The 17,511-nt window shown below is 37.9% G+C and overlaps 2 protein-coding genes across 5 annotated transcripts in view; one reads left to right on the top strand and one right to left on the bottom strand.

Moving 5' to 3' along the window:
• Cyp4c3 (Cytochrome P450 4c3) overlaps nucleotides 1-17,511 on the bottom strand; it is a 162,726-nt gene that overhangs the window by 90,421 nt on the left and 54,794 nt on the right. For both annotated transcript variants that reach the window (XM_087355338.1, XM_022066330.2), the window contains one exon: nucleotides 14,363-14,421. In XM_087355338.1, the coding sequence (XP_087211464.1) occupies nucleotides 14,363-14,369 (7 nt within the window). In that variant the 5' untranslated portion in view covers nucleotides 14,370-14,421. Of the gene's footprint in view, nucleotides 1-14,362; nucleotides 14,422-17,511 lie in introns of those variants that run through there.
• Nucleotides 1-17,511, top strand: part of Ptx1 (pituitary homeobox homolog Ptx1) — a 65,736-nt gene that overhangs the window by 28,747 nt on the left and 19,478 nt on the right. For all 3 annotated transcript variants that reach the window (XM_022066334.2, XM_022066332.2, XM_022066333.2), the window contains exon 4: nucleotides 1,282-1,538. In XM_022066334.2, the coding sequence (XP_021922026.1) occupies nucleotides 1,282-1,538 (257 nt within the window). The remainder of the gene's footprint in view (nucleotides 1-1,281; nucleotides 1,539-17,511) is intronic.

Genomic DNA, 17,511 nt, shown 5'->3' with positions numbered 1-17,511 from the left:
AGCAGTATCAGGAACACTCGGCAGTATAATTAGTATATTTGTATATCAAATCTAAAACTTCTTGACGATGGTGAAGAGTCAATTGAATAAAAATTTTCTTGGATATTATCCATCGTCTAGTAAACATTTACTAGACGATGGATAATATCCAAGAAAATTTGTATTCAATTAGCATATTTGTCTTTTGAACTTGATCTGACATACCACCAAAGGGTAAAATCTTGTTTTAAACTGAATGACTGAGTAATAAATTTATAGTTTACTCAGATGAACAAGGAACTTGCTTTGCGGGGTGGAGTCCTTAAGAAGCTGATAGTCACTTAGATGGTCAAGACAAGAAATTTCATCTTAGTTTATTTTTTCATTCGTCATCTCAGGCCACTTTTGCAAAGCAGTTCCTTCCAACAATGAATTAAGGTCGTTCTTATATTAATGCGATCCGAGGTCCCACTAAAACTAGATGGACACACCCATCTCTCACTTACCAGCTTTTAATTTTACAACAGAAACAAATTTATATAGTCTTTCTTTAAGAAACACGACTAGGTCTACATAGGGTTTACAAAATTATTATTTATAAATTACATTGGTTAATTTAATGACAGTGAGTAACGGACGTACGTAAAATGACAGCCAAAGTAGATTTTTAGCTGAAGGACACAATTAACGAAAAGGCGCCAAAGTCCCCGTGAAACTTAGGCAACAAAATTAAAGGATTTTGGACAAATTAGATTAACGGTAACGATTAAGTTTATAAAATCAAGGCAGGTTGTAATATCAGATTCGAATCCATTTCTGACTTAATCTCTTATTTTAAGTCCGATTACAGAAGTTTATGAGCGGGACTGAAAATTCGGGTTCTTTGAAAACAGGTAATCCTTTTAGGAGCTCTCTAATACTCAACTGCTCAAGTCGCATCTCGTACCATGGAATTATTTGGTGACTATTTTATTATTTACAAATTAGATAAGTTTGAGTTTGTTGGCACTATGGCCTTATGTGGGCCTAATACACTGACCTCTTATGACGGTGATGATGATAGAAGCGTGTGGAGCGTTACTGGAATGGTGGTGACGGAATAAAAAGGACATACGCGTAAAATAATCACTACCAGTACGACTCTGCCATTACAAATCTCACATGGGGCTGTCCTGGGACTGAACAGTAGCCTCCGGAATTAGAAGACAACGTTTAATCGCCTGAAATATGGCATATCCTTGGCGACTTGGGCACTTTACTGGGGGAACACTGAAATAATTGAATTGGTTTTCTTGTTTCCAGGAGGGCGCGTGTTGGCAGTGGAACCCATCGTGGGTGGTACGGTGAAGACTGAGGCAGGCGCTGACTCAGCGGACAACGGAGGCGGTGAAGACAGTAAGAACGACAAGAAGAACAAACGACAACGGCGACAGCGAACACACTTCACGTCTCAGCAGCTGCAAGAACTGGAGGCGACGTTCGCCAGGAACCGCTATCCTGACATGAGCACACGCGAAGAGATCGCAATGTGGACCAATCTCACGGAGGCAAGAGTCAGGGTAAGTACAACAAACGATTACAAACAAGATGGCCAGTCGCGCAATATATGTGGCGCTGCTGGTAACTTCCACTCGACCCAGCCATATAATAGTCGATACAGATCTTATGATATTACGTTCGGTTAGTTATAACTTATGTATTACCATTTAAGATTTTAATTGAAACACGTTCTACAAAGGTTTATTTACATAGGAACCTGAAAATAATAATGCAGATCGTTATCTTCTAGGTTGTTGTGCCACGTAGTCTGGTAGGAGTTTACCGACGTTTCAGACGTGCTTGAGCCTCTCATCAGGGCAATTCGTCGGTAAAATTATACCAGATTACGCGGTGCAAGAACCCAGAAGATAGCCATCTTCATACTAGCCGCCGTGATAACCTGAAATCTGAGTTTTTCATGTAATGGGTTAATGCAGGGGTCGGCCACCGCGGAACGCAGTGGCTGCTCATATCTTCGACGACGGACGTAGAATAACTACTTATGTGGTGAATAGTAAGCGGAACTATGTTCCTGTAACTTCAAGAACACACATTTCTGGTGAATAATATTGTAGTCGCCCCGGCTAATTTCCAAATCACGTTATGGGCCGAATATAAAGGTTTCGAGGACTAAATGCGGTCTGCGGGCAGCAGGCTGCCGACTTCTGAATTAAAATATGTATGTTTTCTTACTTTCTCCTTCATAATTAAGGTATTAATTATTAACTAATATTACAATTATCATGCAGATATAAAAATAATAGAACAGAGGTTCCTGAAATAGAACGCAGTAGCACTGTTTACGAAATATATGAAGAAGGGTGAAATTTTTGTATCAGAATTAAGCGAACTACATTCCTAGTACATTCTAACGGAATTCTTACGAAAGAAGTATTTTTGCACTTTCCACCATCCATATAAAAATTTATATATTAATCTTATGTAACGTATATAGGATGAGAACGTTCGAAGGAGTGCGCAGGCTGTAGCCATTTACTCCCCCTCCCCCCGCAACCCACAAGCAGTTGGCAACGTTTATTTATCATCTGTGTAAAGGGCGAGTTGAGCGTATCATGTTTTTTAAGATACAAGTTAGGTTAGGTCCTTGCAGAGTTTTAAAATACTGAGAGCTTTTGGAAGAAGGGGTAATGACTGAAATATTCGTAAACAAAATGTTACAGTTGTAAGGCTGTTCGGGAGCAAAATATGTAACTTATATTTTATTATACGTCCAGTCTAATTAGATGGCATTTGATTATTTTTTATTAATGGCGGATATTTGTCAATGAATTATAATTCTTTGAGCTGTTTGGAGGGATATATCTATAAAATAAATATTTATTTATGTTTCAAAGAGTCTTCACCCTTTGAAGCCGAAGACAGTCTGAATAATTTTTAAGAATTCAGTGTGTACCGCAAAGAAAACACTTCACCATTACAAGGCTAAACTGGTTAATGATGTTTAAGGAAATAGTCGTATTTTACAGCAAGAATTATAGAAGACGCATAATGAGTGAATGAGTGAATCAATGAATGAAAATGAAGTAGGGCCATTGGGCTGCAAAGAGTTCAGATGAAGACAATTCGTGTCCTTCAAGACCCAAATATTCATAGATGTGAGTTTTAAGTTCCTGTCGCTCTGACCTAAGGCATTAAACACTCAGTACCCCTTGGACAGTAAGCTGGACGGACGACAGAGCCGGTTTGCAAGTGGTGACTAAAATAATACTTTCTATTCCTACCGGGACTGAAACCCCGTTTATCTGAGCTGATATCAAACTGAACATTTTTAACATGGTCGTCTACTTTAAAATCTGCAGAGCTGTTAACGGTATATTACTAAGGAACAGGATAAATTCTGCTTTTACTTTATCAATTTCAATCCTGACGTCTTTCACTTTGTCAAGCGGTTGCGCCTCGTGGCTTGACAACCCGCCGTGCAGAGGCTGTCGCACAATGGCTGCACTGTCTGTTTGACAGTTCTCTCCATCCTACCACGCGGTTAACTTGAGACAAAACAGAAGCGATGCGTTCAACATATTGCGTTGCACAAACAATTTTGACAAGGCGGGATGCTCACAGCCGACACAAGCCAGTGCTTCTTTTTAAGAATATTGGCAACCATAACCTTAAAACACGAACATAATTCATTCTTTGATTCAGATGTGGGAGTTACAGTTATGACGTGAAATTACATTATTGGATATTAAATCGATAAACAATATGTATCATTGGAATAAAAGGGTGAGACGGTGTAGCCTCACAAATACACACAGAATAGCAGCCTGCAGGCAAATTTCAGTTATGTAAATCTCAATGGCCTTCATGTTCAGACACACAAAGATGCCAGTTGCACAATAAGGAATCATTTTTCGCCGTAACGTGGTTCATTGCGATAAGAAGGTATTCACCACAGTTCAGCTTAATTCTTTATTAAACACAGGCCTACATGCCCTTTGTAATTCTGTGTTAATATTTACTTGTTTTAAACATGCAGGATGAAGGAAACTAACGTCTGTAATCCTAATATTTATGTGTTTCGTATGACTTTTACAGCAAAAAGCGATTATTTCGTTAAATAACACTAAGCAGATGAATTTCGTAATGATGGAGTGTTGTGTTTTCTTTGTGGGACTGACTAAATTCTTAAATATTATTTAGATAAATTTCAGCTTCAAAGGGTAAAATATCGATGTTCTGGTTTCGAGCTGGATAAACGATTTGATTCGTGGCCTGTTTCAACCTCCTTCCTGCCACATCCACGCCGGATGTAAGGGTCACTCAGTCTCATGACAAATTACTGACGTAGCATTTTCCCGGGAAAATTCGAATGGAGGGCGAAGCTAACCACTCACATTATTCTAGATCCAAAATTAAGAATATGTAGAGTAAAGGTACTCCACCCCATGTACCTTCACGACACATCTATTCTATATTGGACGAAAATTATCTACGAGCCTGGGATAAGTCACAGTAAGAAGGGTAGGGATATTTGAAAAGGCTAGGGGGGAAATCGTTTTATGCATTACTGCTTCCCCTCCCTCCCGTTCGTCAGCTGCTTGGCCACTAACGCGTGCTTATTGTGATCAACGAAGCTCGGAGATGTCTTGCGACAAGTGTATTCTGCACTGTGAAAAGACGAAGACTTTTTTATTCTATAGGCTATTTTCTTGTTTTTAGGAGGACTGACTGATATTTTTAAAACGGAAACAAAACAACTGCAGGGCTCTATATCACAACCTGTACACTAATAAAATACAAGCACGTGGAACGTAGAAGTAGCGTGGGTCGGTTGAGCTCTGACACGCAATCAGGGCATGATCGGCGGCAAATCGCTAGATCGAGTGTCAGCGAACTGGGTGGCCGGACCGCTTGAGTCGGGTTGGCGGGCGGACGAGTGTTTGTCTCCCGGTTGTCTCATCCGAAACCGGCGCCGGCTCCATTAGCCACAGCGCTGGGAGCTTCCAGCACAGTTACAGGCGACACGTCCCGCTGAAATTCAGATCAGTCTCAACTCCGAGATCACATTCCCGTAATGCTCGCTACCATTCCTTTGGGAATCTTATCTTCCCGTCTCGTGCATAAAACGCAAATATGAGGTAGGCCATGACAGATTCCTTCCACATCCTTGCCAATTCATTATTCACCACCATAATTTATGCTCTTATAATCAAGCAGGAGAGCAGAGGTTCAATATGCAAAGAGTATGGAACGATGAGAAAAGCAGAAAACATTTTATTGGAAAATCTAAACGTAAGACAATTTGGAAGACCTAGATGTAGATGTGAGGCCAGTATTAAATTGATCTTGAATAGAATTTGTGTGGACTGAGTTCAAGTAACCCAGGTTAGGATTAAGTGGCAGATTTTCTATCCTGAGCCAGATGTACCCAGTCCACACACTTCCACCAGAATTCATTAACATCCATATTAATTTATGTCTGCGTCTTCTGAGTGGACTGTTCCTTCTGGCTTTACAACCAAATTTTTGTACGCCTTTAACATCTAAGTGTGCTGCATGTCTCATCAATTCGTATACTTCATTTGAACACCCTAATATTTGTTGCCCATATGGAGCTCTTTAAAATTTTCTCCCGCCACTTTTAATCCGTCGTCGGTCCAAATTCAGACTAAACATAGTCTATCACAGACAATAAAGTGTGTGTATACTTCGAGTAATATAACAGTATAATATCAGTAATAATAACCATAATAACAGAAATACATTTTGGGGTTAGTGTCGTAAAGAACTTCAGTGGCTTGCAAATATATAATCTATACAGGAAACAAATATTTTTAAAAATATTACTACAATTCTTTTTCTTATTTCTTACTTTTCGTGTAAATAAGGTCAACAAATTGAAGAATTTTACGAATTGGAGGATTCGGAAGCTGTGAGTTTGTAAGGCCAGATCTTTAAAAGACTTGTTGGAACGTAATTACGCCTCAATTCTTCTCTTTTGCAGAACTCAGTTTTTGTGGGCATGACAGTACACGTGAAGCCACGGTTTGATGTACAAAGTACAAGTTGTAATTCAATTACGGCGCTGCAAAGTTTCGGACGTGCTACTTGCTTAATCTGCCGACGCTTAGCGTCGGGAGAGGCTGTAAAGCTTTGGCGGATCAGGGCTGGTCCTCTTGATTAGCAACACTGCTCCTTAAACTTGACTCTGAAGGCAATTGCTACTTCACTGTCCGACCTAAGAACTTTACTCTGTGGACAGAAGTTAAAGAACACTTTCTGCATGCGGACAATTCGGAGAGGCTAAACAGACAAGAACATTTCAAATAGTATTTCTCTGCATCTTACAGTCGCATTACGAAAATCATGTCTGAAGTGATCCAGTTCCATTAACGAACGCTGCGGTATCTTAATTAATGATTCTGCTTCATTTTAGAAACATCATCTATACGCTGAGTCAACCCTTCCTTCAGTGTTTACGAATTAGGCCCTCTGACTTTTTCGAATTCAAAATGATATTAAAAACTATTAATTTCTGTTCGCCTAGTAGGATTTACTAAAAGCGAGATAAAGGCATTAAGACAGAAAACATGGACATAAATACATAACATATACATACACACATACGCGCCTCTAGAGTAGCTGAAAGTCGTTATATGATTCTTGGAGTGTTTATAACTAAAAAATATATTTATATTTAAGTAACCAGTTCATTTTACTAGAAGACTGAACGCATTCTCTATCCTGACTCGGTTTTGTGATAGATCTGCACGAGACAAATTGGCTGCTTGGGGCGACTGACTTTCCTTTATAAAACCGAAGATTTACAATAAAAAATAAATATCAAAGTTCTATTTTTTTCAATGCAAAGGTTCCATGCCTATCTCTTCCATTATAGAGATCCACCAGTCGGAACCAATATTGTTTAGTTGCCCTGAATTCTGGAGAGGAACTACATTCAGCAAAGTCTAGTTGGAACACTAGCGTGTGAACTAACACAGCGGTAGGAACAGAAGCTGATCACAAAGTGATGTCGATATTGATTATATGTGAGGAAGGTGAAAACCCCCTTAATCCAGCCTTGTCTGTAGCGCATTCTGGAATCCATAAATAACATTAAACAAAAAAAAAACAAAAAAAATGAAAACAGTGAAACGCGAAATAGCCTAAAACGCACAACATTCCTTCGGGATTTTTTTTTATATTTCAAGGTAGGCTCTAAAATGAAACAATTTTTCTGAACTAAATTCAATTATTATTCTTCTGCTCTTGCCCCATCCCACCATCATGCATATACATACAATTTTTTATCGTTTTCAAATAAACACCTGTAGATTACTATGTGCTAATGTGCCGTTTGCAGAACACCCTCCAATATTTTAACGAACAAGACCAAAATCCATGGTTGCTTCATGCGCCCACCCACGCCACTAAAACCCCCTTCGCCACCACATCGTACTATTACCATTACTGAAACCCAGTGTACATACAAGTTCTCCATGTACTATACATATTATATCATTTTTGTACATAGTGAGGAGCAGGTGAAGGGAGGAAGGGGGGGATATGGCTGTAGAACAGTAGGTTAAACCTAGTCTGTACAAAGTTAATCCATGTATGATTAAGACTATAAATCTGTCAACCGGATTACACTTCTGATGTGGTAATGTGTGTGTGTGTGTGTGTGTGTGTTTGGCCGTGGATTATGTGGCCCGTTATCCAGAGATATTGGAAACGGCACAGAGTGGACTCCATTCAGCCCGCGAAAATGTAACTCCACACGTGAGGAACAGCTGAATGGCGAACAGTTTCCAAAATCATTTTAAAAAATTCGCCATTCTACTAGAACTGGAGACGAGATCGAGATGCATTATACGAAAACAATGTTCGATTCAGTCTGACATGGCAGATACACAAATGTAAGCTACGTGTGTGCTGTTACCTCCAAAAAATTCTGTAGGCGTTGTGTAAGTACAGTATAAATAAAAATATATTTAAGTCTGATTTTTACATAATAATTTTTAATTAACTTCCTCTTATTGAAATTCGTATCAGAAAAATTGCATAAAAATTATAAATTTAAAAATAGTGAAAAACATAAAAGTAGCCATCAAATTTTTTATGTGTCGGGTATCGCAAAAATTTGAACAATAAAACTATTTCTGATCTTCTGGGTTTTGAGGCCATCTTTGTTTGTTTGTTAAGTTATTTATCAATATCGATTCGGAAAGGTTCTGACGATGGTATAATACAGTCTGGCTTATTAGGTTCTTTATTAGGACTTTGAGTATCGACAGATCCAGTCCTCGAAACATTCTGTATTTTATAAGAGAAGACGGACAAGGTCCAGAAACCCAATAAACCAGACATATCAATGTGTTTACTAACACGATTATGCAGCATTTAATAAGATAATTATGGATATTGAAAAGTGCGCGTATAAAGCAGGGTGATATAACGACCCAAACAAGTAAAATAGAGGTACCTGTTCAAACCTCGGCTCTGTGACTGATCGGTTTTCCGCGGTTTTTCCTCAAATTCTCGTGCATATTTCCACATAGCTATACTTCAAAACTGAACCATATTTCTCTGTTAACTAAGATGCAAATAACAATATCCCCTCCGAATTTGTATAGAAGTTCGTGGGGAATACGTGTAAAATTCCGCACATTCCTACCGCATAAGAATGTTTACGTGTTGATCTAGGAAGTACCCTGTTACAGTCGCGACCCATAACCAACTATAATTATTCACACTTTTTCTCAACTTTCTTCAGTCACTCCATAGTAATTCCGATAGAATGCCTTCAAGCAAACCACTTCCGACGCCTTGAAACTTCTAAAAGTGACACGGTCTCGATAAATCCTTCTAGTACAGATGATTTCAGCATAATAACAACTGGAATGTGTTTTTCTATGCATAAATAGCGAGAAATTTAAAGTGGGAAGTATTGTTCCCATCTAGTCTACTATGGCAAGGGAAACAGTTTTGAAATTTCCGTTTAACCCCTCTGAGTCTAATCTATGTTTCCTGAAAAGGATATAACTGTTCCCGGTAACTATGAGAGGTCTAAATAACCTATTTTTAATCTGTACTCTAAATATAAATGGCAGGAGAATGGGCCCTCAGAATCCAGAAAACTAAGTGGATCTCAGATAGGAGTTATTGCGAAAGCGGGAAAAAAAAATCCCTCCTCTAAATCGAACTATGGACGTCTAGTCAGCAGTCCGTAACTGAACTGAGATATCGGTTCTGTCTTGCATTGTAATGACAATGACAAATGGAAGGAAGCAAACAACTGGTTCTCCTTGTCTCGCGAAGGGAATGCAAGTGTTTCGGAAGCACCCTGCACACGAGAACGGGAAATATGTGGAGCATGGACCTTACGGCACGGTGGATTCAAACCATTCACAGAGAGGATTTGTGCCAAGTGAACGCGACCAGCTGTGACGCCATAAATTGCTGCTGCAGCCACGAGATGCTGTAAGGGGACCATGACAGGTAGCGAGCTATAATGGAGAAGAATGAAGGAAGTGGAGAACAGACAGAGAGATGCAAGAGATGAAGAGAAAATGGATGGATTACAAGCTATGATTGGCGCTGAAATTAAATGACTGATTGATTTGTCGGTATTAAACGACGCTTTATCAAACACCGAGATAGGTCAGTATTTGAATTGGCTGGCTGCGAGCTGGAAGACTGGAATTCGATTCCCGATGGGGGCACGACCAGACCGGCTCTGCCCTTACGTCTTAAAGACGTAATACTTAAGCAAAGGGTCATGCAATGAAGAGAAAGGGACGTAGAATAAAGCGATCGTCACATTGTTTACGGTGCTATTTCAGCATTTTCGTGGTGAAACTGAGTAAAATCATGCACGATTCTGTTGAGGATAGCCGATACTTTAACTAGGCACCTCACGAACATAAATCAGAAGCATTTGCCACACGCGCTAACCTGCTTGAAGAAGCCCGGCAATTCCAGGCGTACCAAATCCGCGATGTTACAAGAAACTATAGGAATAGCATTTCAACGTGTCAGACGACAGACTCCTACGGCTTTATTCATGTGTAAAGCTTACAGTGGCATATACTGAAATGTATTTCTTCTTGTTCAGGGTATAAAGACCTCAGGGCGTAGTATGAATCAGTCCTCAACCCTGTCTTATGAATGATACGACCGTTGCTTATCTGGTATAAATTTTAAAATGGGGTTTATGTTCTATCCCCAGATTTCATTTGAAGGAAACCAGTAAGCCAACAAGGAAAGAGCACGAGGCATAATGTCAACTTAACTTATTTAAAAATCCACTAACAGGATAGCATCAACTCTACAGTAAATAAACTTTGAAAACAGTGACGTAACATTGTAAAATCAAAAATCATGACTGATACAATTATTAATACATTAAAATAACGAAATTCCACGAAAACAGGGTGTTTCTGAGAAGCTGATAATCACTCAGCTGGTCAATATATCCCCCGCCTTTTTATGTAACCCAGAGTTACATTATCGTGTTCATAAGAGCCTGAGAATGGACCCTATTCTGTGCCAGATGAGTTTAATCTTACACTATTTAAGACTTATTAGTATTATCCTAAACAAAGTCTAGTATTCCAAGTATTCTATACTTTCCGGTTTTCCGACGCAAATTCCAATATTTAATAACAGTTCAAATTAATAAGCCCCTCCTCTTAATTCCTTCCTCTTAGTTCCGAATATTCCCCTCTGCCTCCTCTCCTGAAGCACCCTCAACCCGTGTTCTTATTTTAACGTAAGCTTCACACCAATACAGAACAGGAAAAATTATACTAAATTCGACATACGACGAATATCAGCTAAACTTTGACGGGCGAAATAAAACAGAATTATACTCAACCGACAGCTTATAGTTCAGGGACCTAAACACCAAATTTGACACAAATCCGTTGAGCGGCTCGTCAAGCGTTCATTTCGTGAAGTGTGCGTAAAATTGTGTCACAACACGGCTGAAACAGTGATCGTGTCTGGCCACCCCTGGAAAAGCACACGTACCGCTGTGTGTTGTTTGTTACTCTGGCTTTGTTTGCTTCTCACTTCGCCATCTTCAAGCAAATCCCTTCTCTATAACGTCAATCCTCAACCACTTCCCTCTACAGTGGCTGGTGCAAACATACGTCAGTACAGTGCATGCGTCTATATAGTACATATTGCACCCACCGCCTTGCAATTACCATGGAAGCTCTGAGGCACTGGTGAGCTCTGGACACAGCGTGGTCTTCACCTCATTTCTCTTTATTCTTTAAAAAAATACCTCACAATCCGGTACCAACACAATATTAACTTGCAAGTCTGTCCGCGATAATTTTGCCCATTAACCAAAGGAAAGATGGAAAAACATTCTCAATCATAGCCGGAACAGACTAACAGTTTAATCTATTAAGACGACGTGAACACACACACACACGCATATTGCATGCAGCTACAAATAGGAAAAAGGGATTATGTCCCTCAATACGTTCTAGGAAAACCAAGAAATCTGAATGTCTTAGACGACGTCACATTGTATTAAAATGGTAGTTAAAAATATTTGTAAACACATTTTGAAACAACCATATTGAAGGAAATCTATAAGTAATGGTCGCGACGTTTAAAATATATAATGGTAGTGGAAAAATTAAGCCTATATTACCTTCACACTGTCACATTGGTTAGAATACCTCTGCGTTTTTAATCTGCGTAATGTAAACGTTTGTCTGCATCAATTTCAGCCCTGCGCCATTACTGTGTAACTTTTCAGTTAAAAATTGTCACACACCATTCAATATAAGTTCTGGAAGCACTGCGCAAATTTGCTTTTCTGGGGACTTTCAATGTTTAAATATAGGAACTGTAACAAAATCGACCCTAACTTATAACCCTCATCACTGGACTAGATGAACATTTCATGATCCGAAAATTGCAGCTAACTGGTCTACAACTTCCTAGCATCACCAGGACTTGAAACAATAAGCTAAATCCTATTTGCCACTCACAGAGCATTAAAAATTACATATCCTGTCAACAATGACGGAAAATGAATGTCTACCTTCATACAAAACACTTGCGTACGTCGACACGTTACCATAGCAACACATTTTTTACCATTTTGGTAACCAGCTCTGTCGCGTTATGTCGAAATTTATACGAGAATGTGGATTATATCGCAAACATGTGAGATCTCAGATCCTCGCTTTACCTAGTATGCAGATGGCTGTCTTCTGAGATATTGCACAGTGAAGTTTGGTAGGTATTGACCGACGTTTCAGAGAAGCTCACTGCCTTCTTTACGTGACTATGGAGACAGTAAGGTCCTCTGGAACGATAGCCAATACCTACTACACTTCACTGTACGGTACCCCAGAAGACAGACATCTTGAGATTACAATAACATTGTCGATTTCCTTAAAAACATGAAACAGGGAAAATGTCCATGCACAACAGTTGAGAAGAATCTTGGTTCCCAGAGCTTCAATCTGAAAACTATAAAGATGCCATTCTAGATACCGGCGAATCAATGTCGACCTATTTTAGGCCAAAAAATCTGAAGAATTTAGTAGTCGCGGTAACCAATTTATGATAGTAAGTTTACGTTTTATGATGACACAGCCACACGTTTAATTTAATTTACATCTTCAGGAAACTGATGATATTTTATTTTGTAAGTATGTTTCCGTATAATTCTCAGAATAAACAGCGACTATTTCCTTATACAGCATAAACCAATTAATCTTTGTAGCAGTGAAGTGTTTTCTTACAGTTTCAAATTGAATTTGTAAATATTTAGACGAGCTTCGGCTTCAGAGGGTTTACTTTTTTTTAAATTTCAGTTTATACAATCCGTCAAAACACTTAAGCACTTCTCAGTTGATACTGTCAACATCATTATTTCTTGGGCAACAAATTCTATTGTTTTCACTCGCCTTTTATTTACCTTGGTGAGACTATAATACAATACAAGATTAATTATCTTTATTAAACTTCTGTAAAAGGAAATTTTTCTAAGAAATATTTACAAATTCAATTCCTACCTCAAAAAAAAACAGAATTCGTCTCACAATCAGTTTCAAAGACCAATCGGTTAATACTATATAAGAAAATAATTGCTGTTTATTCTAAGATAATATGAAACCCATAAATACGCTCTCGGCAAAAAGAACTGCTGAATCTTGAAGCACTTGTTACATCTAAGTTGATACTGTGCTTGAAAGAGTTACAAAATAGCTTGACTTTCTACTTCTTTCTCGAATTCGTAAAATGAGTGGTGAGATGTGTTGGACAAATGATGGTTATCGTATAGCGAGCGCAGTAGCTGTGGTCAGCTGATCTACTGCTGCTTGTGCCCGGGGTAGTAAAAAAATCCTCCGGTAAGACTGTATAAAAGCTCCCTGGATAAGGAGAAAGACTAAAAGAGGATTGGACGGAGGTTTTCCGTCGCCGTAGGAAGTTAAACCCTCCGAACAGAGCCATACATCTCCACGAAATGGCCCTGTTACTGGAGCCCACCCGCGCTCTGTCTTGTGATTTTGTGTACATTGCCACATGTCGTTACACATCGGCATTTCAATTTAAAATGTATGCTGATCGATATAACCGTGGACCATCATGGGTCTAACAAGTTCATTTACCAATAAATTAAAGTCCCAACAAAGTCCCCTTCATCTGATAAATTAAAAATAGAACCTATCTTATAATATGTAAGATCTGTGCAAAAATACATAAGAATCAGAAGATTATATTATTAACATATAATATTTACCGTTGTTTCCTCACATAAAACGTCACTTCCTGTGACATGTTCATCAGAGACAAACGCCGTTTGCAAAAATACTGACATAGTACATAAATATTTGGTTACATTTAATTATATTTTGAAATAAAGATTTTTGTTATGTTACTGAACCTTATTGTACTGTTTCTCTTTTAGTTAGCATAATTATACGATTGTTATCATAATATATATCTTTCGCAATCTGTCTTATAATATCGTTTCGGTTCAATTTGTGTTCTAGAAACAATGACAAGTTTTTCAACTTAACTTCATATTTCATAAAAATTTTAAGGTTTTATTAGATCTATATCATTATCGTTGCATCATTTCTGACGTTAAATGGGAACTTAAAACGTAAGGGCTCACTAAAGTCCTAATAGTACAAATATATATCATTCAAATACGTTTACATACTTGTTATTCTGTTTTTATAAATTACCAAATCCAGCTTATAAGCAACAAGGTTTTCATCTTTAGACGGATGCTGTTTGTAATCCTAAGATATGTGAATTAACAGAGAAAAGACTAACTATTTTAATTTAGAGCACAAAAAATGTTACGATTGTGATGATAATTAAAATAATTAAATAGTACTCATCATGTGCGTGCTGCATGAAGTCCTGAATTCGTGATGTATCCGGTAATATCCGTCCCTGAAACAAAAATATATATCAAATTACAACAACGAAAACTCAAGCTCGCCGTAAAAATTTATGCTGCAGACATTATCATTAACATTTTAAAACGCGTTTAAATTCTATACCACCGATCGTAACTGACTCACAGGTTTGGCTGAGAGACCAAGCAACTTAAATGCTAACAAACCCCACGGAACAGTCCTTGAGAACTCTTTTATCGCTTAGCTAGTCAAGAAAGTTCTTCACATTCTATGAATCATAGACGTTCATTGCTGTGTTCACAAGAGTCCGACACAGGTCCCTTACTTGATCCCTATGAGTCCAGCGTCCCACCACAACATTCCACCCTATTTCCTCAAGACCCATAACTGTTCTTGTAAATTTCTCAGTTTTCTGGAATTTACCTGAGGAAGAACTTTCCGCTGCTTTGAAAAGTAAGTCCCGTCAGTCGACAAAGTGCGTGCAGAATACCTTTACAAACTACGCGACTGATAAACAAAATATAAAGTAAATAAATTACAAGACTGAATATATGAACCTACTACATAGTAACTGATTATTGCACTTAGGGGTAGCACAATATATGATTATCATAAATATTTAAGCCAAGAATATTCATTTCTTTATCTAAGTCGAAATGTATTGAACGCAACATTTCCTTAAATGTAAATATATTCAGAGTCCTTTGAATTCCGTTATAAGAAGATTTTATTACATCAAGATTTGTCCAGTTATTTCTCTGTTAGATGAAAATCAATACATTATCACGCTGTCGCAGGATTTTAATAAAATGACGGCAAATCTGTGCCGTGAAGCTGCCAGTCGTCTTAAACACGACAGGCAATGTCAAGTCTCATTATCAAGCCACGGAATTAAGAGCCATATTTAACGCCAGCTGAACACCAGACCTGACCTCCTACATTAAAACCACAAATCTCAGCCCGTGACGTATCAACTACTAATAATTACTGGTAACATGTTCTATATCATAGCCTAATCAAATCCCTGTTGAGGTAGAAAATTAATTAATATCCCTTTCAGACAGCCGATCCGACTGTGCTATCAGATAAACATAAGGAAATGTAAGTAAATACAATAACTAAACAAGATAAAGATAGTGGAATGAGGGGGGTTATGTTGATAATACGGTCCCATTTTAATATCAGTAACCAATAGAAAAAGAGAAACGAAATGACAAAAGAGCTGGAGAATGGCGCACAATAAGGAGCTTCATAATTTAGACTGCATTCTTCAGCAAATATCATTAGAATAATTTAATAAAGAAGGGTGACACTAGGCAGAACTTGTAGCACTCATGGAGCAGACGAGAAAATATACAAAAATTTAAAATACAGGGTCACACCAATAAGACTGAAACCATATTATGAATTATTCTGTTCATTTTCCTCTCGCTGAAAACATTTTTACAGCGCTTTAGCAGCTGCAGAGGCCGCCATCACCACAGTTAAACATAACTCTGAAAACAGAACGACAGCTATAATGCAGGACTACAAAGAAGAGACGCGGCTTAATTCAGTCGCATACGATTAATGTAAACGTGAAAAATGTTTCTGAATTATTTTAAACTTTCACGGTGGTTCATTATCGGACTCTGGCTCGTTTCCGACGTTTCAGAAGACCACACTGGCTCTGGTCCTCTGAAACATCACCAACAAACCAACTTTGCAGGGTTTCAGCACCCAAAAGTAGGTTCAACTTCAAAAATGTTTTATTCGTGAATTTATTTTAAAAGATCTGGCTAATTTAAAGACTACGAGACTGATTTTATAGAGAAATTTCTAACAAAATGTTCCAGCTTTGGTCTTCTATCCCCAAAGAAAATTACAACACCGATTTTAAAAGTAAACGTAGCAATTGTGAATGGAAAAATGCAAATCAAAACTGGTTTCGTCTCGTGATATTTCAGGTTCTCGCAGCGGTGAAGTCCGGTATAAATTTACCGACGTTTCAGGTGTGTTTACTGCTCTAATTATGGAAGCAGCAAGCACCTTTGAAACGTCGGTAAACTTACACCAGACTTTTCGGTGCAAGATTCCGAAAGACAGACATCTCCATGGTTTCGTCTTACTTACCAACTCGTACAAAGCTACAGAAGTCCCTCTGCTAATCGAATACCAAGATCCCTCATACGCGAACCAATAGCATGCACAGGCAAACTGCTACAGAATATGAAATGGTCCTCTGGTACCATTGTGCAAAGACTTAGGTACAAGATGTTAATTTTTGGTTTCTTAATTTCAAAAATTAAATGTGAAAACAGCAATTTTGCAGTTGACATTAATTTGAATCGTAATTAACAAGTGTGCGATAACTAATTAAACTTCTGAGCCACAGTTACGCATGTACGAATATTATGTGATTATGTCAGCATTCTATAGTAATTTATTCATTAATCAGTTATTGATTAGGGCTTCTGTAACATACTGTGCACATAACGTCCCCTCGTTTCATTATAAGCTCACGATAACGAATGTAAATCGATATAAATAAAACAGACATCATATTTTAATCGGCTTTGAACCACGTATTCAAATACTGCAATGAATTCATTTCAAAACCACCAGACTAATTTATACACACAAACTACGCACTACAGACACTATTATTCGCATATCGCTGAATGGACTGACAACCGAAAAACATTTTCTTATTTTCACTCATGCTGCTCATGAAAACATCTAATTCAGGCGTCGGCCAGGATGTACAGTAGTAATTTAACCGAGATTCGAGATGCCAGTCTGTTTTGTGCTACGGACTTGGAGATGAACGGGTGTGTTTGTAAAGAGAAAGTAATGAGATGATAATGTTGCGTCATATTGTGATGATTATAATTGTTTAATTTTAACCGTCTAATCACAATAAAATATTTTATTAAAAATTAAAATATTATTACTACAATTAACATTTAATATTTAAAATATTAAATGTTAATTGTAGTAATAATATTTTAATATTTAATAAAATATTTTATTGTGATTAGACGGTTAAAATTAAACAATTAAACAAAGAGAAAGTAGCCAGAAACCAGTTGTAAGGAAAGCGATCAACACGTTGAGACTAGCTACTCGCCTACTGTAACTTATA

Source organism: Zootermopsis nevadensis, unplaced genomic scaffold (genome assembly GCF_977971745.1).
Source record: "Zootermopsis nevadensis isolate Lab colony 2312 unplaced genomic scaffold, Znev_1.0 Znev_ptg000024l, whole genome shotgun sequence".
Lineage (NCBI taxonomy): Eukaryota > Metazoa > Arthropoda > Insecta > Blattodea > Termopsidae > Zootermopsis > Zootermopsis nevadensis.
Note: the sequence above shows the minus strand (reverse complement) of the source record. Positions and strands in the feature narration are given on the sequence as shown.